Source organism: Sceloporus occidentalis, unplaced genomic scaffold (assembly GCF_023333645.1).
Source record: "Sceloporus occidentalis isolate IW3139 unplaced genomic scaffold, rSceOcc1.0.p SCAF_3, whole genome shotgun sequence".
In the NCBI taxonomy this organism is placed as follows: Eukaryota; Metazoa; Chordata; class Lepidosauria; order Squamata; family Phrynosomatidae; genus Sceloporus; species Sceloporus occidentalis.
Genome location: NW_028316983.1, coordinates 42523049 through 42546132, shown reverse-complemented (window position 1 = coordinate 42546132; position 23084 = coordinate 42523049). Strand labels below are relative to the sequence as shown.

General features: G+C 42.0%; 1 protein-coding gene across 5 annotated transcripts in view; it reads left to right on the top strand.

Annotated features, from left to right (window-relative positions):
• The window catches only part of LOC149315812 (PHD finger protein 20-like), a 79063-nt gene that overhangs the window by 20313 nt on the left and 35666 nt on the right, over positions 1-23084 (top strand). For all 5 annotated transcript variants that reach the window (XM_089514167.1, XM_089514168.1, XM_089514164.1 and 2 more), the window contains exons 3-7: positions 2158-2329; positions 12424-12508; positions 15275-15354; positions 20642-21026; positions 21845-21952. In XM_089514167.1, coding sequence (XP_089370293.1) covers positions 2158-2329; positions 12424-12508; positions 15275-15354; positions 20642-21026; positions 21845-21952 — 830 coding nt within the window. The remainder of the gene's footprint in view (positions 1-2157; positions 2330-12423; positions 12509-15274; positions 15355-20641; positions 21027-21844; positions 21953-23084) is intronic.

Genomic DNA, 23084 nt, shown 5'->3' with positions numbered 1-23084 from the left:
TGTATCTGATAGGAAGCAAAGAATAGGAGAATGAGCAGGAAAACAGTATACTGTATATACTCAACTGTAAGTCGAGAAATTTATGCCCAAAATTGACCCTAAAATCTGAGGTCGAATTATACACGTGTCAATACAGTTATCATGGCTTGACATCGACTGGAGGACAGTTAACAACAACAACAACCAGTAATAATGCTCATAAAGATCCTTTAAAAAGCAGCCCTGATGTCTCACTCTCTGTGCCTCGGCAGTGATTGCTGAAAGAGCTGCAAGGCACCAGTGTGAGTGTGCATGTAGTGATTCCCTTCTCAATCCTATCTCCAAACTTTTCTCTCTCCTTTTTGTATTTCCCCATTTTTGCTTGCAAGCTGATCTCGAAACCTTGCCTCCTCTTTGCATTTCATAATTTTCCCTCTGCTTGAAAGCTGATCTCCAAACCTTTGCTCCTCCTCCTCCTCCTCCTCCTCCTCCTCCTTGTGTTTCCTCTGAAAACCAAGCTTCTCTCTCCTCCCCTCCACTTCCACTTTGAAGCTGATCGTAAAATCTGTCTCCTAAATTCTGTCCTCGACTTATCCACAGGGCATATCAAAATCCAAGATTTTGGCCCTAAAACCTTCCCTCGACTTCCCTCGATGAGAATATACGGTAATTGATTTGGAGCTGTGATTTGCTGATAAGAACCCTTCTTTGCTGTAAATTGTTAATAAACTATCTGCTGTTGCTGGGTACAGGAGATTTGGGATATATTTAAGAAAAGACAGCTTAGAGTTTTAAATACTTTCAAGATGGTTTAAGTTCCTAATTCAGGGAGCAGTATATGACATTGTGTCCAAGGAAGAAATAAGTTTGTAAAAGAACATACACTGTATTTTCTTAACCTTAATATAGATTACATTTAGTCTTAAATGTAATCCAGTGACAGAATATATTTGCATGCCATTTTTAAAATTTATTTCTAGCAAAAGAAGAGAGAGAGAGAGAGAGAGAGAGAGAGAGAGAGAGATTGACACTGCATATTTAATTTAATATAACACATGATAACTTGAATGATCCAAACATTTGAAGTAGAAGTATTGCATCCAGTGTCACAAGATTCCCTGGTTTGTATCACACATAAAGTTGAACTCCTAATTGTTACTTTTACATCAGTTGTTACACATAGTATAGATTAAGTTGTGGACATTTTCCCATTCATTGCTCATCCTCACAATTTGCTTTGAGCAGTTTCCTCCTCCGACAGGAAGAATTAGTTAAACTTCCCCGTTTGGAGTCTTGCTTGTGTCTCCTGTCAGTAAGAGGAAATAAAGAAAGCTTTCTGTACTGGGAGATGAGTTTTAAACATGATTTACCAGAAAGGATAATGTTCCAGGGTGGTTTAGGACAAACTAGTAAGATCTGATTATTATTCATAGATAGAAGGATATAGCTGAGGAGATTCCTTTTAAAAATTAGGTATTCATGTTTGTTGTGTTGTGATATCCCCAGGTGGTATCACAAATGAGGTTAAGTTCCTGGTTGTCACTTTTGCAGTGACTGCTAAACAAAATGTAAATTAGTCTGTGGAGGTGTAACTGCAGGCAAGTTTTACTTCTAATGCTGAAACACATGTAACACTACTGATAATAGTAGATAATGACATTAAGAAATGTATCATCTTTTTTCATCGCCCTAAGGAATCCAGACAATTCTTTGTTGTTTGTATGATCCTGTATGGTTATTGATGGCAAAGGGTTAGCCACTTCTTATTGGTTAAACTAATAGTTTTGGGAAGAATTCAAGATATATACAGCAAAGGTAGGGATAAAAATTTATTATTAAAACAAAGTATAATTTATATAACATGTGAATTATGCCTCACATTTTGTATTTCTATATGTTTTCTTGTTGTTTTTCCATGTCTGCTAGGGTTTAAGCCAGAAAGAAAATGCAGTTTCACATTTCATTGGCATGGCAGATGGTGAAATTAATCTTGAATAAGGTGAAAGTCATCATGCATAAAGCCATTTGTTTATCTTATTTTACTGTTAATAGCCCTAGCAAACATGATTGGCAAATTATATATGGTTTTGGAATGTGTGTATATATAATATATATAATTTTTTATTACATACCCCAATTTTGTTGGCGGAATTTCAGATTTCAACTTTCTTTATATAGGTATCCAGCTCACATTGAAGAAATTGATTATGAGGAAGGAAAAGTGCTTATCCATTTTAAACGCTGGAATCATCGTTATGATGAATGGTTTTGTTGGGATAGTCCTTATTTACGTCCTTTAGAAAAAATACAGTTAAGGAAAGAAGGATTACACGAAGAAGAAGGATCTTCTGTAAGTAATAACACTCTGCTGACTTGATTGTAGCTCTAAAAAAACTGTTAAGAGCCCTGGTGGTGCAGTGGTTAAATGACTGTACTGCAGCCACTCTCTTAAAACCATAAGGTTGCGAGTTCAATACCAGCAAAAGGGCTCAAGCTCGACTCAGGCTTGCATCCTTCCTTCCAAGGTCACTAAAATGAGTACCTGGATTGTAGGGGGCAATTAGTTTACAGTTGTAAACCACTTAGACACTGTTAGTTCGGTATGAAGCGATATATAAATAAAGCTGTTTGTTTAAAGTTAGAGGGAGTTAACACTTTTAGCGTGGTGCATGGAAGGTCACTGGATTATGATAAATTATAGATGCTGTAACAAATATTAACTTTGTTTATATTGGCAGTTAGGATGAAATGTCTTGAACCAGGTCTAAATTTTCTTTGGTGGAGTTGCTTGCTGTTTTAAGGTTTGTTTTATAGTGCAATCCTGTAACAACTATTTAGAAATAAATTTCATTGTCTTCATTAAGGCTGCTAAGTGGCTCAGTATAGGATTGAAGTCCTAAACATTCACATTCTTGTAGTTCAGATTTTTTTCATAGCAAGTTTCCAAATTTGAGGACTTTAAATACAAAGAACACATTCTTCTGAATCACACATTAGGACTTTGGTGCTTGAGGTGTACTCTGACTTGAGAATACATATAGAAGATTATACCAAGGCTGAATAGAATGAGTATACAGTATGACCCCCCTATCTACAGGAACAGTACCTGCAGTTTCACCCACATCTGAAAAAAAATACATTCTCCCTAGGCATTTTCTAGGTCTTCCAGCACAATTCAATGGTATACATCCACAGAATTAGACTTCTACATAGAATGTTTCTGCCACTGTGCCCAGACAGAAATAATAAGAGATGCAGTTTACAACAGAATCTCGCAAGGAACAAGATGTCCTACACAGCCTCAAGAACAACTCTAATATTGTCATCAAAGAGGCTCACAAAGGAGAAGCTGTAGTCATCATGAACAGATCTGCCCACATACGGGAGGCTGAGAGACAACTATCCAACACCACTTTTTATAGGATCCTATCTAAGGATCCCACAGAGAAACACCAGAAAGAATTACACAGGCTGCTCAGGGAATTTCCTTGGAGTCGCGGACCAAACCCTTATTGACACACCCCAGGAGCCCCAGCCAGGTACGGCTGGATTTTGGGTACCTATTACCCAACATATATAAACAGGGCAACCCTGGAGAACCTATCGTCTCCAGCATTGGAATACTTACAATCGGTGCCTCCAAATATATGGACAGTATCCTTAAACCATATGCCACCAACACTCTGCTATGTGAAACAGGACTATGAAAGATACAATCCATCCATAACCTTCCAGGAAACACCATCTTAGCCACTATGGATGTGGAATCCCTATACACCAATATAATAATAATAATAATAATAATAATAATAATGGGATTTATTTATATGGTGCCCAATCACTGGGAATCTGGGCGGCTTACAACAGAGGGGATAATAGACTGTTCCCTGCCCTCAGGCTTACAATCTAAAAAGACACGACACAAAAGGAGAAGGGAATGGTGGGGGGGAGGGGATCAGGTCCAGCATTCTTCTCTCCCTCTGAGGCCTGGACCAAAGCAGATGGACTGGAGGGAGGGCTCTTTTTCTTAATTGAGGCCGGGCCCGATGGCATTGGGCCTGTCCTTTCACTCCCTCCCAGGCCAGAAGATGACAGTTGGAAGGAGGGAAGATGGACTACAAACCATCATGAACATCATTCCAGATGGGAACATATCAGACTTAGCCACCAAGGTCTGCCAGTTTGTTCTGACACATAGTTACTTCACCATTGGTAACAACATGTACCTTCAAGTTAATGGCACTGCCATAGGCACACACACACGGCACCACAATATGCCAATATCTTCATGACCGACCTAGAACAATGCTTACTTAACTCCTGCACCTGGAAACCGCTCCTCTACCTGAGGTACATTGACCGTATCATAATTAGGACTTATGGAGAAGACTCACTCAGGACATTCCACCAGAGTTTCAGCAACTTCCACCCTACCATCAACCTTGGCCTGGAACTATACAGAACAAGTTAACTTTCTAGACACCACAGTACAGCTACAAAATGAACATATAATGCCACACTATCACAAACCCATGGACTACTACACATACTTACATGCCTCCAGTTTCCCAGCAGACAGGGTCCTAACCTCCTGTATTCTGGGTTAAGCTCCACCTATTCGCTCCTGTAGGCAGGGACAATAAACAAAAGACCGGCCCCTATATAGGGAGGAGCTAAACCCCCTGGGCCTCAGTCTTGTTCCTGCCTAAGCTCCTAGCAGGATGTGTCTTTTCGAGCCAGCAAAGTTTTTCCTTTCTCCAAAAGCGGTTTGAGAGTTTTCTTGGCCTTCCCTTCTCCTCTCTCCTGCCTTTCCCGCCTTCCTTGGTGGTGGCTGTGGCAGAGGACCCCAAGAGCACTGGCTAAGGGTCATCCTTAGCTCAGGCTTCCCTAGCTCAGTGTCTGCCAGCTCAACAGAGGGAGCTTGCTTCAGAGAGAGACCCATTGGGATGTGTTTGCTGTTGCTCTGCGGCTTCTTCACTACAGCCACTCCAGTCCTTTTCTTCTCTTCTCTTCGTTTTCTCTTGCTGCCTTGGAAGCATGAAGAAAGACTTAATATGGCAAGGGCTCCCAGGATTGGAGAAAGGTCTTGGCTTTGCCAATGACTCTCCCTCTCCTCCAAAGCTGCCCCCTTTCATGGTGGAAGCACAGGAGATTTCTGCAAACAGCATTGCAGCACATGGGAGCCGTGGGAAGAGATGGTGAGGGGTATCCCCTCCATGTCTCTGTTTCTCCACATCACCTCTGCCCAGCCTGTTTAAGGCCAGGGATCAGTGAGGAAACTGGCCAGAAGTCATGGAAACTTCCCTTCTCAGCATCTCTGCTCAGCCCATTTGGGACAGAGTTCAGAGGACAGGCCAGCCAAAAGCCATGGCAAAAGATTTCTCTGCATCACCTCTGCCTAGCCTGAAACAGGGCCAAGGTCAGAGAGGCAAGCCAGCCAGAAGACTCAGGAGAAGGGGTGCGTACCAGGGGCCCTCTCTCTCTAGCCAGCAAGGAACCTTTGCCAGAACTAATGCCCTCACTCAGGGCAGGCATTGCCATGAGGCCTCTGCCATGGCCATTGCAGGCACTATGCCTAGCATAAGATTTGGGACTCTGCCAGGAGGGCAGATGGGGGCATAAACCCTTGGTCTCCCCCTTCCTTCCCATCTCTGGCCCCAATGGCACCCAGGACCCCAACAGGTGTGGGGGATCCTTTTGCAGACTGGGAAACACGTGGTGGTGTTGCCAGGGCTCCTGCACATTCCTTTTGAATTCTTATAATGAGATGGCGTATAAGGAGGCAGAGGACTCCTCCTCTATGTTGTACAGCTGCATGGCTGTAAAGGAAGCTGGACTTGGCCCAGCAGGAGCTGAAGCTTCCAACTCTAAAATGGTCTTTTTTGGCTGCCACAGAGCATCCCACAAAAAAGCACAAAGTGGCTTCATGTCCTCCCCAGAGAGAGCATGGCCTCTGCCACCCACTTCTAAACAGAGGCTGGAGGGCCATCTATCGGGTATTCTTTGATTGAGAGTTCCTGCATGGCAGAATGGGGTTGGACTGGATGGCCCTTGGGGTCTCTTTCAACCCAAGGATTCTATGAGAGAGCACATGGATACAAATCCTCATGTGTTCCCTCCCCAAAAATTACAACAACACAAAGGAGGAAACCACTTGTGGATATCATGGGTGGAGAGTTCCCTTCACCCCCAATTGTGTTTGGCTGCCCCAAACTATGGCGCTCTTGAGAGAACAGCTTGAGCACTTGGCCTCTCCTTTCCATCAGAGATTATCCTTTCTCAGGACACAGACATACCTCAGGTAAATGTAGAGCCATGTCCCACAGCAGCCCCTCTGCCCTTCCCAGCTACCTATGCAAGTGGGAAGGGAGTTGAGGACCAAGCTAGCTTCTATCATGCAGCCAGGTTACTATAAGCCTGCCTGAGATTAAAAGGGCTAAGCTGTAAACCCCAGCTTGAAGTTGGGGCTGTCTCAAACATAAATAAAACAAAGTGCCCTGTGAGTATCAGGGCTACACTACAGGCCATATGCAGCTATCTACCCATGATTACAAATGGTCTTCAGTCACTGCTAATTTAAGAGCAGTTTCCTCAGTGCCTGGAAGAAGCTACTGCCCAGGCAGCCTCCCTTGATGGGGCAAATAAAGGAGGGGAGAGCCCACACAGCAACAGGTCTGGGGGCTCAGATTTACAAGAGATACTGGTTAACTTTTTCTGGTGTTCATTTTATTACTGTTAGCCCATGAGGTTTGAGTTGTAGTGTTTCTGCTCACACCCCCCCCTCCTTTTTCCAGGCCAGAGAAGATGCCTGGAAACTAATTCAACAAGGGAAGGGGCTAGCCATAAGCCAACATGATGACTTTTCTTCCTTCCTCATGGGCCTCCATCCCTGTCTCCATTAGGGCCAGAGCCCTTTTGCCGTAGCTGGAACAGCCTAAGACATAAGATGAGCACATGGTTCTACCTTCTTTGTGCAAAATGTTATCAGCCATAACACTTCTCATTAAGAGCATAAGCTTTAACAATACAGATTCATTTAAATGCTAATAAACAGGGCGACTCGAGCAAGGAGAAGGCCTCTGGTCACTCAGCAGACCTCTAATGCTTACATGCATTGAGGATCTTTGGTGAAAACATCTCATATGAGGTGATAGATATATTGGATTAAGGTGACCAACAAAGCTCCACTTTAGTGGCAAAGGGTTATGTTCCTGTTATAAAACACAGGGGACCTCAGTCAGCTAGCCTCAGGAGAGGTGGCTCTCCTCTCCTTCCCTTTTTTCATAGGAGAGATGTCTGCTAAAGGGAAGAAACTAAAAAAAATACAGTTTCTTCCATGAGATGGTTCTCACTAATACAGGGGGTGAAGAAAAATTCTTATCAAAAACAAACAGACAAACAGCCTCCTCTCCAATGGGGGGGAGAAATCCCCCTTCCTCCATGAGTGTTTTAAAACAATATAATCAGGTTTTTCTGCTAAGGGGTTGCTTCAAATCCCATTAAGACATCCTACAGAGCCCTGAGGAGTCTGCCACAAAGATCACAATTACCTCTTACCTTGTCTAGATAGTCGCATTTTAAATAAGAATACCTGCTGATGAGCTTGCCATTCAACTGCTCCCTGCCCTGGATAGGCCTATTGTAACAAGGTCTATCTTGCATATGATGAGTTGGGCTCAAGGCCATGAAGGTTCATGCTGCCAATCTCTTTCTTTTAATGGTCTCAGGGTGCTACCAGATTCCTTTGCATACTGTTGGGCATGCTTTGATTGTGATTTCCTGCATGGCAGGGGGTTGGACTTGATGGCCCTTGTGGTCTCATCCAGCTCCATGATTCTATGATTTTATTGTTATAAGGTTAGCTGCTGTGTGGGCGAGTATCTTATCCCTGACTGGGTTTTCATGCCAAGGTCTGGTCCAAACAACACCATTGTCCACTGCCTTCTGAGGCTGGGGAAATGGACTTCCTAGTGCCTATGCCTTGTTTTCTGGTAGCACATGTTCTCAGATTTAATATACCATAGACCTACACCAGGCACCTATATGCCCACAGCGTGTGTGTGTGTGTGTATTCCAAAAAAAAAAAAAAAAAAAAAAAAAAAGAAGCAAAAAACAGAAACAGAAAAACAACACCAAACTGTGATTTTACTATTTTATATAGGAGACTCCATTTTACTATGCCATTATATTTTATGTGACTTGAGCTTCCATGGATTTGGTATCCATGCAAAGTCCTGAATCCAACTCCAGTACATATCGAGGGCCCACTATACTATTTAAAATTTAGGTTTGTTTTCCTTTGTCAGATCTTTTTTGTGGAGAAAATCCTCTCCTCAAAATTAGATACCAGAGGGCTATCCTTGCCAAGCCCTCTGTTCCCATTTCATGACTCCTTAATCAGCAGTTCATTCAGCCGGGAGACCCCTCAGCTTTCATACAGGTTGATGATAGCCTGCTACATGGAGTTGGGGTGATTTTTGAAGCCTCTAGACAAGTTCATCCTCATATGAAATCAGACTTAATTCTGACCACAGGCCCTGTTAACACAGAGTGCATCCACGCTTCTGCATGGACTCACCAATGTCTGCGAGGTAAAGGTTAATCCAGTGTCTCCCTTGCCTAATCATGGAATTACTGTATTTTCTGGCATATAAGACTACTTTTTAACCCAGGAAAGTCTTCTCAAAAGTCGGGTGTCATCTTATACACCGGGTGTCGTCTTATAGGGCGGGTGCTGAAACTTCTGAGCTGGACTGGAGAATCTGCGGTCGCCACATATGGTGGGGAACCTCAAAATAGCCGTGGCCGCATCCCCTCCGTATGTGGCGACCATATGAAAGCAGTAAGGGAGGCGCTGCACAAGTACGATAGAATAAAATCTTGGAGACAGGGAGGGCTGGGCAGGCAGGGAGAGCTGACCAATCCTGCTAAGTACCTGCATGTCATAAGCATTTTAATTAAAATTACCATATTGAAATCAAATTTGATTTTTTAAATTTTTATTTGGTGTGCGTTGGAAGAGGAGTAGTCTTATACGGCAAGGATATCCCAAACTCTATATTTTAACTGGAAAAGTTGGGGGTCGTCTTATACGCCCAGTCATCTTATACGCCGGAAAATACGGTAGTCTTATTTTACACAGGTTCACAGATGTTCCAGTAAAGAACTGCACATTGTTTTGAAATATTAGTTGGAGGTCAGACATTAATATTCCTCTTTCAGAGCGGTAAGTCTTAATTGCTACACATGAAATCACCTTAATATCACCTTCATTGCTATAACCAGTTGACCAGGTGATCAGTGATAGGGTGGAAGCTGCCATAGGTCCAGATTAGATCAGGTTCTATTCTGATGATCACATCATCCACCATAATCCACCTTTTAGACAAGTTCTCATCGACTGCTTCAGGTTTTCAGTGGCTGACTTGCTATAGTCCATCCAAGATGGCATTAAAAAGGGACTAAGACCCAACATGGTTATAAGGCATGTGTCTGCCATCACATCGGTTCTGCTCCATATGAGAGCAGCTAGAATGGCGGCCATCCTCACATTAAGAGGCTGTTGAGAGGAGTTTCCAACAGGGCCAGCCCACTGGACAACGTTTTCCATCTTGGGACGTGAACACGGTCTTAAAGGCGCTGACGGCTGGGCCAATCAAGTCCCTTCAGGAGGTCTCCCTCAAACACCTCTACCTCTAGGTCATCTTCCTCATGGCCATTACCTCCACCAGATGGGTGTCAGAGCTGGGGCCCTGTCGATACGTAAAGACTTGTGTATTTTTAGGCCAGTCTCAGTGTGCCTTCGTCCAGACCCTACCGTCGTGCCTAAGGTCAACTCAGCCTTTCAGGTGTCACAGGACATTCTCCTACCTTCATTCTGCCCCGATCCTAAGAAGGACTTTGAAAAGTCCTGGTACACATTGGATGTGCACAGAGCCCTCAAAATCTACATCAAGAGGACTTCAACCTTAAGGTCATCTGAGATGTTGTTCATTTCCTTTCTCCCAGGCTCTTTGGGGTGCAAGGTATCTGCCTCGACTCTGACTAGCTGGATCAGGTCTTGTATTCAAGAGAGCTACTGAACTCTTGATCTCACTCCACCCGAGGGGGTGATGGCGCACTCAACCAGGAATGCATCTACCTCTGCGGCCCTGGCCACTAGCGCCTCCCTGTCAGACATTTGCAGGGCGGCCACATGGAAGTCGCCTTTGACCTTCATAAGACATTACAAACTGGACGTGTCTCAGTCCGCTGAGGCATCATTTGTAAGGAGGGTCCTCCAACAGATTGTGTCGGGGGCCACAGTCTCCTGGCAGCACTTCCCTCCCAGTTCGAGAGGGCTTTTGTAAATCCCAGAATACAGGAGGTTCGGACCCTGTCTGCTGGGGAAACGAACGTTGGTACTTACCCGTGATACGTTCATTTCCAGCAGATGAGGGTCCTAGCATCCTGCTCACCCGGGTGCTGCCTGCGCCCTCTGACCCTGCCTGCCTGTTGGTGGACCTCCCTTGTTCTTCTTGTTGCTGGATTGGTTTTTCTGAGTTCTTGTTTGTTCTTGGACTAGTTTTTTCTAAGGTGTTCTAATTAACTCTTAGCTGATGTTACTAAAGTTCAGTTCCTTGATTTACCTTACTAGTCGCTTGGCTTGTTATTGACTGAGGCCCGGGGGGGGGGGTTAGCTCCTCCCTATATAGGGGCCGGTCTTTTGTTTATTGTCCCTGCCTACAGGAGCGAATAGGAGGAGCTTAACCCAGAATACAGGATGCTAGGACCCTCATCTGCTGGAAATGAACGTATCACGGGTAAGTACCAACGTTCGTTTTTCACCCTGAACTCACTCCAGATCCATGGTTCGCAGCCAAGCCCTCCAATACAATCTCATTTGCTCAGACCCACAAGACAGGGATGCCAAATTTAAGGAATTACAGTACCCACCGCATGAAGTAAAAAAACAAATAAACAAGGCAAGACTTGTACCCAGGACTGATCTATTACAGAACAGACTGAATAGAGAAAATGACAGAACCCCACTAGTGGTCACATACAGTTCCCAATTGAGACCACTCAGGTGCATCATCACCAAACTTCAACCCATTCTGGACAATAATGCCACTCTCTGAAGGACTTTTGGTGGCAGACCTATACTCGCCTACAGACAGCCTCTAAATCTCAAACATGTACTTACCTACAGGAGAACACATGGCACAGATGGGGACACAGGTACTAAGCCTTGCCATACACCAAGATGCCAACTCTGCCCATACATTTATCCAGGAAATGTCATCACAAGATGTAATGGTATCACTCACAGTATTAGGGGGACTTTCATGTGCTCATCCTCTAGCGTGATTTATGCCATACTATTTCATCAATGCCCATCAGCACTCTACATTGGGCAAATAGACCAGTCCCTGCACCAGAGGATAAATGGACATAAATCAGACATTAGGAAAGGGAATACACAAAAACCTGTGGCAGAACATTTCATTCTCCCTGGGCATTCCATCTCAGACCTCAGAACAGAGATCCTTCAACAAAATAATTACAAAGGCAGATTAGAAGGAAAAACAGCAGAACTGGAGTTCATCTGTAGACTGCAGTCCCTAAGCAATGGATTGAACAAAGATACAGTAATGGCATCCTGGCACATTATACACATTTCAACACTATCTGACCCTATCTTCATGTGGGTGTCCTACACTCATCTATTCTCTTCACCACAGGGTAGTTCCTATGCCGAACTAGATTTGCTACTTCATCTCCATGCACAAAGGCTAGTTCCTAATGCCTTTGTTCACAAATGACCATTGTTAAAACTAGACTTGCCACTTCATTTCCACAAAGGATTTTGAATTGGCATTCTCACATATCAGTGGCACATATATGTCTTTCCCTGGCTTCCACTCCACCAAACACATCTGAGGAAGTAGACGTTTGTCTACAAAAGTTGTTGCTGCCAATTTTTTTCTTTCAGTTAGTCTCAAAGTTGCTAAAAGATCTCTGTACATACATCCAGCCAAAGTTGATCATAGGGTCTACTGGAGTAGGAGGACCTCTCCAGCAGATCTCAAAGCTCAGACAGAATTTTCAGAGCTAGTACTATGCTTCAAATAACTCAGACCAGTCATATAGGACTTCATGGGTTAAACCCTGTACTTTGATTTGTTCCCAGAATGAGATCAGTAGCTAGAGGATCTGTTGCAACAAGAGAGTTGTGTGTTCCTTGTAGCCACATAATTTAAGCACTAAAGGTTTAAAAAAAGTATTTGCCTGCTAACAGGCAAGAGACCTAAGAGGGAACCAACTGACCTTCCCATGAAAGGGAGCTCCCCAGCCTGTAGGATAGGCTATTTTATTAAAGCTGTAATTCAGTGGTATATTTTTGTACACTCATATATCCTAGAATTCTAAATGTTTCACTCTCTTTCTCTCTCTCTTTTTAAGGGATTTCGTATAAATGATCAAGTATTGGCTTGCTGGTCTGATTGTCGTTTTTATCCTGCCAAAGTTACTTCTGTTAACAAGGATGGTAAGAATAAATTGTTGATTTCATACTACATGGTAGTGGTGGTACTCTTCTATTCATCAGTCTTATTGAAAATAAAGACTAAAAGAATATTGCGTGTTCTTACTGTTTATGACAGTTGCTTATGTATATTATGGAGAATTGAATTTGTATTACCACTGGATATGAAACACTGAAATGTAGTGAGAGAAAATATTCGTGAATTAATTTCCACGGGTATGTGTGTGTGTGAATTGACATGCAAAAGAATCAGAGTTGTCAAAAGAAGACATGTCCAGGGGCAGAATTGGTTTTTCCTGGGGCTGAAACTGTGACACTTGCCCACAGTCATCCAGTGGGTTTCCATGGCCAAATGCGGAACTGAACCCTGATCTCCAGAGTCCTAATCTTACACTCAAATCACTTCACACTGAGTTAAAGATATTTCTCTAGTGGCATTTATTTATATTTTATTTAAAGGTAGAAACACTGAAATATTTGCCACCAATACACCAGCAAGTTCAGGGTCTAAAGGCCCTGGAGCTCAGAAAGACACAGGCTACATGCAGTCTGTGAGCCATCCATCATCTAGACCAGTGGTTTTCAACTCCAAGAATTCCCATCCCTCCTGGCCAATGGTCAGGATTCAAGGAGTTGAAGCTCTAAAGATCAAGAAGACTAAAAACTGTGAACCTCTTATCTAGACTCATTTTATTTCAGCCTAAGGCCTGGGTTTCAGCTATCTACCTTTCAGAAATTTGGTTGGCTTATGGCACTAAAGAAACTTTCTGCTTTGGCAGGCAATTGTTTTAGCATATGCACTTTTATAGAACATCTATTTTAAAAAAGCCATGTCTTTATACAATGGACCCTTGTTATACGCTGGAGTTTGGTTCCAAGATCCCCCATGTGTAACAAAATCCGTGTATGCTCAAGTCCCATTAAATATAATGACATAGCAAAATGGTGTTCCTTATAAAAAGGGAAAATCAAAGTTTGATATTTGAAATTCGTACTTTTTTTGAACATTTTCAAACCGTGTATGCTTGAATCCGTGTATAAAAATCCATGTATAAGAAGGGCCGACTGTATTCTATTGTATTTTGTAGTTGGTTTTGTAGTTGCCCTATGTAGTACAGCTAAGTATGTATGTACAGTGAGCCCTCAACATTCACTGGGATTAGGGGTGCAGGACCCCCGTGAAAGTGGAGAAAATAAACCCTATTTTACCTGAGAGAACACCTCTCTAGAAATATATAGGTCCTCCAATGCATCTCTGTGGTCAACATCCACTGGATGTTGACCATAGAATCATGCTGGAGGACCTACAAATGCTTAGAGCAGTGATGGTGAACCTTTTAGAGGCCAAGTGCCCAAACTACAACCCAAAACCCACTTATTTATTGCAAAGTGCCATGTCCCTCTGGCTTTCTAATAACAAACTCTGGCAAACTCTGTGCTGGGGTAACAGCACATGTGCCCATAGAGAGGGCTCTGAGTGCCACCCCTGGCACGCGTGCCATAGGTACGCCATCACTGGCCTAGAGAGAGGAGGTGTTTTCTCTAGGAATCTCTAGATCCTCCAACATGACTCTATGGCCAACTTTATAAAAAAGAATAAATAAATCATATCACCTAAGACTGTTTCTTACTCAGTGGTTAGTGGGTAAAGATAAATTACAGTGGGCCCTTCCCTTACATGGGGGTGCCTTTCCAGATCCGCCCACATAAGGGAAATCCCACGTAAGGTCATTACTTCTTCCAGTGTGCTTGCTCTGTACTAATGAAAACCGCATATATCGCACCCACATATGACACGGGCGCAGTGTAAGTGGAGATGTTAGCAGATGTTAAACATAAACTTCATTTTATTTTATCTTTTAAAGAATGTTTTGGACAGGCCTAGTTTTTTCACAGTCTAAGAAGTTGCTGCTCTGAAGCTAGTTAATTGTTCTCTCTATAAGGGATGTTCTTGAAAGATGGAAAGTTTTGAAAGATTATTTTGTAATTGTACGATTTCATAGGGTTTTAGCCTTCTTTTTATTGTATTTCTATTTATTGTATTCCTTTTTTATATAATTTCATTAAAATTTTAATTAAAAATTGTTCTCTCCCCCCCTTTGCTCACAGTTAAAAAAACATAACAACATGCCCTTTTATTTTCTTCATCCATACATCCATTGAGAGACTTGTATAAGATCGTTGAAATCATGTGGATTGACCATTTGTAATTTTTATGATTATATATAATAACACATGTTTAATATTTGAAGTTTTGAAAACAACATGTATGAAGAATTTGGAAGACACACCTTGTGTCAAGTTAGCGATATAGCAAAACATACAATTGGAAGGAAAACTCACATCCTAAATTAAACTGGAAATAGTTGGACATTAGTGAGGAACCTAAAAGGGTAGCTTAGTATTTGGCACCAGTAGCTTGATTATTAATTCATTTCTACCTTGTTATTTAAATGGTGGAGTGGTTTTAGAATTGGACTATGACTCTGGAGGCCAGGGTCAAAATCACAGCTCCACCATGTAAAGCCACTGGGTGACCTTGGACAAGTCATACTCTGAGCCTCAGAGGAAGGCAAAGGCAAATGGCAAATCCCCTCTGAAGAAATGTGCCAAGAAAACCTGTGGCTTAGGGTTACCATAAGTTGGAAAAGACTTGAAGGCACGCAACAACACTTTAAATGAGAATACCTTTATGTTCCTACTTTGAGTAATTATCACACTGTATATTTTTCTACAATTCATAGTGACTTTTTATCTTTTCAATTGTAGGTACATATACTGTGAAATTTTATGATGGTGTAATTCAGACAGTCAAGAATATACATGTCAAAGCTTTTTCCAAAGATCAGGTAATAACTTATTTCTGTATTTAATATATATATATATTGGAATATGCAAGCAGCATTTGTATGTCACATTAAGCCATGGTTATAACACCATGCTTGAATAGTGAATTTCAGGCTTATACACTCTCTCGTTCCATTCCTCCTGCACTTCCTCTTCTTCTCTTTTACTTAACTTGAGCTTCCCATGTCATCTAAACCAAGACTTTTGGTCAACATTAGCTGTGATTAGTCTGTACAATCCAGTCTCTGAAACCACATTTGAAGAATTTTCATCATCTTCTTTGTGTCTCTGTGCCTCATACAATTGAGTCTTGCACTTGTGCAGAGCCACATATTAGAAAGCCCTAGAACTGAATAGCTTTGGAAGAAAACCCATCCCTTTTTCCTTTTTGTGCACCAAAGCTACTTCCTGTTCAGGACCTTTTTTATCCACTGTCGTTTACATTGCTAGGATACTTCTGAGCAACTTTTTACTCTTTCATGCTTCGTTTACTTTTTTCGTTTTTCTTGTTCCCCATGATATACTATTTTTTCTTCCTCCTCCCCAAATGTAGTTATTTCTCTTGTTGTTTCTTTCTTCTATTCCTTGCACCTTCAGTCAAGGGGCATTGCTTTCCATTTTGTATGGCCTATAAGGCAGTGCTTCTTAAACTTTTTGACATAGGGAACCAGGAGGAGTTCTTTTCCAATGTGCCAGCAGCTGACACCAGATTTGTGCCCATTGACTACAATGATTTCTTTTTCCTGGAAACTCACCAGGGACCAGCAGCTAATGACTTAGGGACCACCCCAGTTCAAGGACCATCACTTTGAATAGCACCACTATAATTTCAACCTCATGAAGAAGCACATTTGATCATTTAAATACATGATATCAACAGAGTACCAAAAAATCATCCCTCCATTGTGGTCTTTGTCATTATGGAGCCTTCCTCAATACTACAAACAGCCACTTCAGAACAGAATGTGATCACTCCACCTGCACCCTCTCGGTAACCACTTTCTCCAGTATCCCCAGTGCAGGAGGTATGACATGGCCATGAGTCAAATCTTAATTTGTTGTCTCTGTATAAATTCCAGTCACAGATGCAGTCACCATGTTTGCTTGCCATCCTACTGCTAGTTTTCTTCCAGCAGAAGGGATCCTTACTATACATACTCCAGCAGAAGGGATCCTTATTAGACAGACCTAGATTCAGTTTGCATGATCTTCATAGCAAATATCAAGGCATAAAAGTTATTTTGTGTCAAGCCCTTGCTATTCATGTTTTGGTAGCCACTTGTATAGAGAAGATTTACCTTGTTTCTTTGCATTGACCATCGTCATCCCTATGGTGAGACTGCATGGTGAGAATTTTCTTATGCATACCTGTTCTACTTCCTGGGACATTTGATCTTATTACTGGTCAAGTTGCTTGGTCCGGAAACTAAATCTCAGCTGGCTCCAGCTCTAGACCTGGTCTTTAAAACAATGGACTGTCATGCTACAACACCTGTCATGCTTCCTCTTCTTCCTATTTTATTGGACTTAATAAAACAATGTTGGAAGAAATCATCTTCAGTATCACCCACTTCAGAAAGACTGGAGAACTTACAAAAGGACAAGAAGGAAGGTGCTTTATTTCTTTTTACTCATCCCATCCTAACTATCATTATGAAGCCCTCATAACTGAAGGGAAGTAGCCTTATTCTACTCCTCTGGACACAGATCACCAGTTAGACCTCAGATGGTGCTTCTGTTCTTCCACAATCCTATCCATTTGGATGTTGAGCTGACAGGTATATATGACAGGTTATTATTAATCCTTGTGGGAGAAGATCTTGTTAGTCATCTCATACCTCCCTGACATACATGGAGAAATGTCACTCTTGTTTCAGCAAGTAGTTCATTGTGGTCGCACAACAGGTCAAATCTAATCTCTGTGATGCAGATTGCACAACTAAAGTCATGTTGACTTCAGTCACCCTCCCAACCTTATGTTTGACTTTTGTCTGCTAGTCTCATGGAGGATATAAGGATCTCCCATTTGAAGGTGATGGCTTCTTTTAACTCAAAAGGTGAACAATACCCAAAGTTCATAACACAGCAGAGAAAATGGGATTTCAGTCTGACACCAGACAATGTCAGCCACAGAAGCATATCGGAGAAAGTTCTCTGGTTCTTTTTCCAAATTTACGTCAGCCTTGAGAATGTGGACAATCATCTCACTTCACTTTATCCCACCACCAGTCATTCTGCCACTTCTGATTTCTCCCTTCTATGTCTTCTTAGAAATCCATAGGAGTTTAAAATAACACCTTTGACTCAGCCAGAGGCACTCTTAGTTCATCCTTATCTCTATATCCTGCTACTCTTATCAACCTTCTTTATCCCACAATGTATGGCAAAAGATCTGCACCAACACATGAGCGTTGATGATCATCCAAAAGGGTTACACCATCGAATTCACATCTGCCTAGAGGCATTTTCAGATTGGCTCTACCATTGAGAGTGCTGCTTGAAGAATTTGACAGTCTCCTTTGGAAAGGCATGATAAAGACAGTTCCCTGTGGGGCAAGGTCACAGGGTACTTTCCTCCTTACTTTACAATTCTGAAAAGAAACAGATTGCTGAGTTCTGTCTTAGAGCCTGGGGGTCACGTTACAAACCATCCTTCCACTCCTCAGACAGGGAGATTTGTTCATGGTGTTTAACTGGCAGGATGCATAGTTCCACACAGGGATCGAACCCCAACACAGTTTCTCAGGTTTACAGTGGGGTCTTCAATGTTTCAATACAAGGTATTGCTAATCGCAGTTTCCACAGCTCCAAAGGTATTCAGCAAAATGATGGCAGCTGTGGTGTTTTAACTTGGAGGGTGAGCGAGGCTGATGGTGCTCCTTATCTGAGATAATTGGTTATTGGTGGCAACATCAAAAAGCAGGTTGCAGAGAGATGTGGATTGGACCTTGGACCTTCTTGGGCATCTCATTCTAAGAGTAAACCTACAGAAATCAGTTCTCGCCCTGACACAATGCATACCCTCCTTAGAGACTTGATTGGACTCTCACACTCATGAACCTTCGTCCTTTGGGATCAAAGGCCCGTTACAAACGGGTATAAAGTACGGACTGGGTCCGTATTAGGGTTAGAAAGGGGCGTCCCTTCCAGATGCCCCTAACCCTAATACGGACCTAGTCCGTACAAAATGACGGCGCCCGTTCCACACGGGGGCCACCATCTTTACGTAGCAGACACGCTGCGTCTGCACATCGCGCAGCACATATGACGCTGCAAGTGCGCAATTGGCGCCTCGTGGCATATCCGCGCTGCAAAGAGAAGCGCCATTTTGGCAATTCTTATTTGCCGCGCGGAGGAGCCTCGCGGTTTGGACGCTGGGGCTCCTCCTCACTGCAAATGGCGGCGGTGGCAGACCGCCCCTTCTGGGCGGTCTGTAACGCGCCAAAGTACTGCAATATGTGTTTCAGTGTAGAAGATTCTCCAGGCCCATGTCAAGTCCATATAAAATCTTTGGAATTACTAGTAGTACAAAAAGACCTATGGGCCTTCACGTTGGAACTGCATAGCAGGATGATCCAGGAAGTTTTGGACAACATGACAGTCATATGTTACATCAACATGACAACCATCTATTATATAAACTAGCCTTAACGAAGATGACATTCTGTCTGCATATCAACAAGCAGGGGGAATCACTGACTCTTATTTGGGAGTGGTACATTCCAAGAAAATAGATTCCTGTAGCTTTCAGTGTAGCAGAACAACTCAGTTGGACTGTGGTGTTGGCTCATAAAGGGTCTCTATCTCAGGAAGCATTTTGACTCATTGTCATCCAGACATCCAGTTTTCCCCCTCAAAGCCTGGAGATTCAGAGCAAAATAGATTATCATATTTATTTAGACTGTCTTGCAAGCATCTAGGAAACCTTCCATTATTTAGTACAATGCATATAGATGGCTCACATGTTGTGCTTTTGGAGTGGAATTCCATTTCTCTGCAGCTTCAAATAATGAGAAGATTATATTGGCTTTCTTACTGGCCCTTAAGGAGAAAAAGCTCTTGGTCTCATCCTTTAAGGTCTGTCATGCTGCGGTAGTTTAATGCCAAGCCATCTTTCGGCCTCACTCTTTACTACCAGGACAGTTAAGAAGTTTATTAAGGGTTTCTCACATCTCTGTTCACTAGTCAGGGAAGTACTCCCATCATGGTTGCAAGACAGGACTCCCTGCTCTTTTCTTGCCTTTTGAATATGGCATTTATTTACCACAAAAGGTCCTTTTTTAATGAAGACATACCGGTTTAGAAGATTCTTCCCAGAGGAGATACCTTCTTCACTACCTTTTCCACATCAAGCAAAGACCTTACATTTTTCCAGGCTTTTAAATGTTTGATTTCAAGTGAGTTACTGGAGATCTGTGAGGGTGATCTGAACTCTCTTGCAGCCAGATGTTGAGTGGTTGCCTTTCTCTTCCTGAATCTCTGGTCAGTTATAGAATGTTATGATAGAAATATTCCTATGACTACTTTCTTCTTTTTACTAGTGATATAATTGCATGTACATAAAAACTATAAACCTACAGAATTTCAAAAGGGAAACCAAATACCATTTGATAATAACCATCATATAAAGCTCACCCAGCATCAGACAGCATTTAAAAGCCAAATGTTAGAATGTTTGTAATGTTATTTTAATCATTTATTAAGAAATATTTATCCTGCCCATCAACCAAATTATTGGGATGACTTTCAATAATTTGTGCATATAATAAAAGAGGCATATGAACAAAATAACAAACTTTTAGAAGCTGTATTAAAGTAATGTACAGTTGGACCTTCATATCCATGGGGGATCCGTTCTGGACCCCCTGCAGATACCAAAAGCATGAGACCTCAAGTCTCGTTGTCACTAATGGTAGCACAGCCATGTGCATGCATCATCATGGGGGACCACAGGGCTTGCTGTCCAAGGATGCTTAAATCCACGAGGTCCCACTATATAGAGCAAAATAAATCAGATCCACTAAGGTGAGATCAGATTTAGCTCGTAGCTGCAGAATTGCAGCTGGTGTACATGCTGTCTGGATGCCCCTTTCATGACAGCATGTTTTTGTGCTTGACAGCTTGACTGAAGTGCTGGCCATTACTAAAGGAGGCATTAAATATCTCCTTCTAGAATGTGCAACAAAAGATAAGGTTAGTTAAATTCAGTGGTGCATTGTGCCCCTTTCAATTTTGTAAATAAATATATTTGCAGTGGGAGGAAATCATATATTTTTTCTTTATTTTTAGCCTATTGTGAATAATCCAAGACCAAAGGAGAGAGGTAATGAAATCCCTTCATCTCCTGAAAGATGGGAAAAGTTTAAAGAACAGAGGAAAGCAACTGAAAATAATAAGAAAGACAAGGATGAAAAGACGTTAAAGACCGAACGAAGGTCTAAACCTGATAAAGAAGGAAAGCTAATAGTACCTTTAGAAAAAAACAAGGTATCTGAAAAGGCTTTACCTAAGGATGGGAAAGAAGACAAAGAGAACATTTCTGAAAATGATAGGGAATTCTCAATAGACACCCAGATTGAGAAGAAACCTGAAAATGATAATGTGAAGACTCCTCCAGAAAACCTCAAAGAAACCAAAAGACGACGTGGTAGACCGCCTGTGGTGCCTCCAGCAGGTCAGTGGTAACAAGCAAAACTTGGTCTTCTAGGAGATGCCTTGGCTTCTTGTGGTTAGAGATGTTTGCTGCAGGCTGTCTTTCAGAAGAAGGAACTGGCAAAACCACCTCTGAGTATTCCTTGTTTAGGAAAATCGTATGAAACTCATGGGGTCACCATAAGTCAAAAGACAGCCCGAAGACACATACATGCACTCACACAAACAAACACAGACATGCAGAGCAAGTCTATGATGTTACGTCCAAATTATTTACCAGCCATTATTAAACCACCTGAAGTTTGACCCATTTGAAATTCACTGCATATTCATTTATTTTTGTCACATTTCTTAGAAATACCAGCAGTGATTTTTTTTTCTTCAGAAGTGGTAAGCATTTATCATAGTGTATTTTGGAGAGTAGTAGTATAGGGATATTCTCTCAATTCATTGGAATAAACATAAGTATACGTCATACACAGGCATGATATACGTGGCTTTTTAGCATACGCTGAAAGCCATGCCGGAAGAAGCCATGGCGCACCCTGGAAGAAGTAATGGGGCTCCAGCATATGTGGGATTTACCTTATGCTGGGGGGGGGGGATATGACATTTTTAATTTGTTGCCTGTTTTATTGAACCCTTTTCTGTATTGTTATGTATTATTTATTGTTTGTATGTACAGCGCTGTGCAAATGTACAGCGCTATATAAATAAAACATAATAATAATACTTGGTACCAAAAAAGAAAGTAAGAGTACAGGATTCAGTTCCTAAATTCTAGAAAGGATAGAGATAGTGGAATAATTAGAAATGCTTCTCCTCTCTTTCAATATTTAGATCAGGGTTCTCAAACGTTACAGCCAATAACGTTAGAACTGAGAAGGCGGAAAATACCCAAAGGAGGAGAGCTCCCTTCAAAACGTCCACGGCTCCAGAAAAACATGTGTAAGTATTTACTTAAATATGTTCTACTTGTTTAACTGCAGTAGAAAACATAAAAAAAGGAAAGTGTAATTATCATTAAATTTTAGATTTAAATTGCTGCACATATGGGGTTATTAACACTCTTAAAACACAATAATCTTAAGTAATTTATTTATTTATTTTCATTATTATTATTATCATTATTATGGTATTTATACCCTGCTCTTCAGCCCTAAAGGTTATAAAGTAGGGAAAGAATCACCTCCATTTTATGAAAGAAAAGCTAGAGGGAAAAAAATAAGGTTTTGGTCCTATCTTTGGTTCCGCCAAAAGCCAACATAGTGAAACAATCACAGCGGATTTTTTCGGCTTTAATGAAACATCCCCCTGTCAACTGCAGAGTGTTTCCTTAATGCCAGGAACTCATAACATAGGCTGATTCAGTTCAGAAGAGACTGAGAATAAATTATAACATTTTTCCTTTATGTTTCTTTTCAAATAAATAAATAAAAACACAGAATTGCTTACTTTTTATATAAATAGGACAACCATTTGCTAATTCTCTTTCCCATTTCACTTTTCCCATTTCACCAGTTTTTTGTTAAACCTCTGAACAAGAGATGATAAAGTTTTGTTATGTGCCTTCAAGTCATTTCTGATTTACTGTGACCTTAAGGCAACTTATGGGGTTTTTTTCTGGGGATGAGTGTGTAGATACACCCAAGTTCACCCAGTGATATTTCGTGGCCAAGTGGAAAATCAAACCCTGATCTCCAGCAGAGGCATCACCAGGCTTGGTGGCTGGGGGGAGTAGGGCTTGCTGGGGAGTAGTAGCAGCACCCTCCCCTCCCCTTTGCCCCTTGTGGCTTCAGCTGGCCCAGCACCCTTCCTTGGGAGAGGGCCCGATCAGCGTTGAAGCCATGAGTGACGCACTCAGCTGCCCAGCAGAGCCCGGAAACAGCTAGGCAGCAGGCCCTCAGGAGCACGCCTGGGAGCAAGGCTGGAAGCCAGCCAAGCAAGCTAGTGCACGCTGCCTTATCCCTGCATGGTTGGAATGACAAGAGACCATAGGAAAGAAGGACAGATGAATGGTAAGCTACTCCACACTGTGATCATAATCATATTGAATCACTGTAGCAGTTTGGCCAAATAA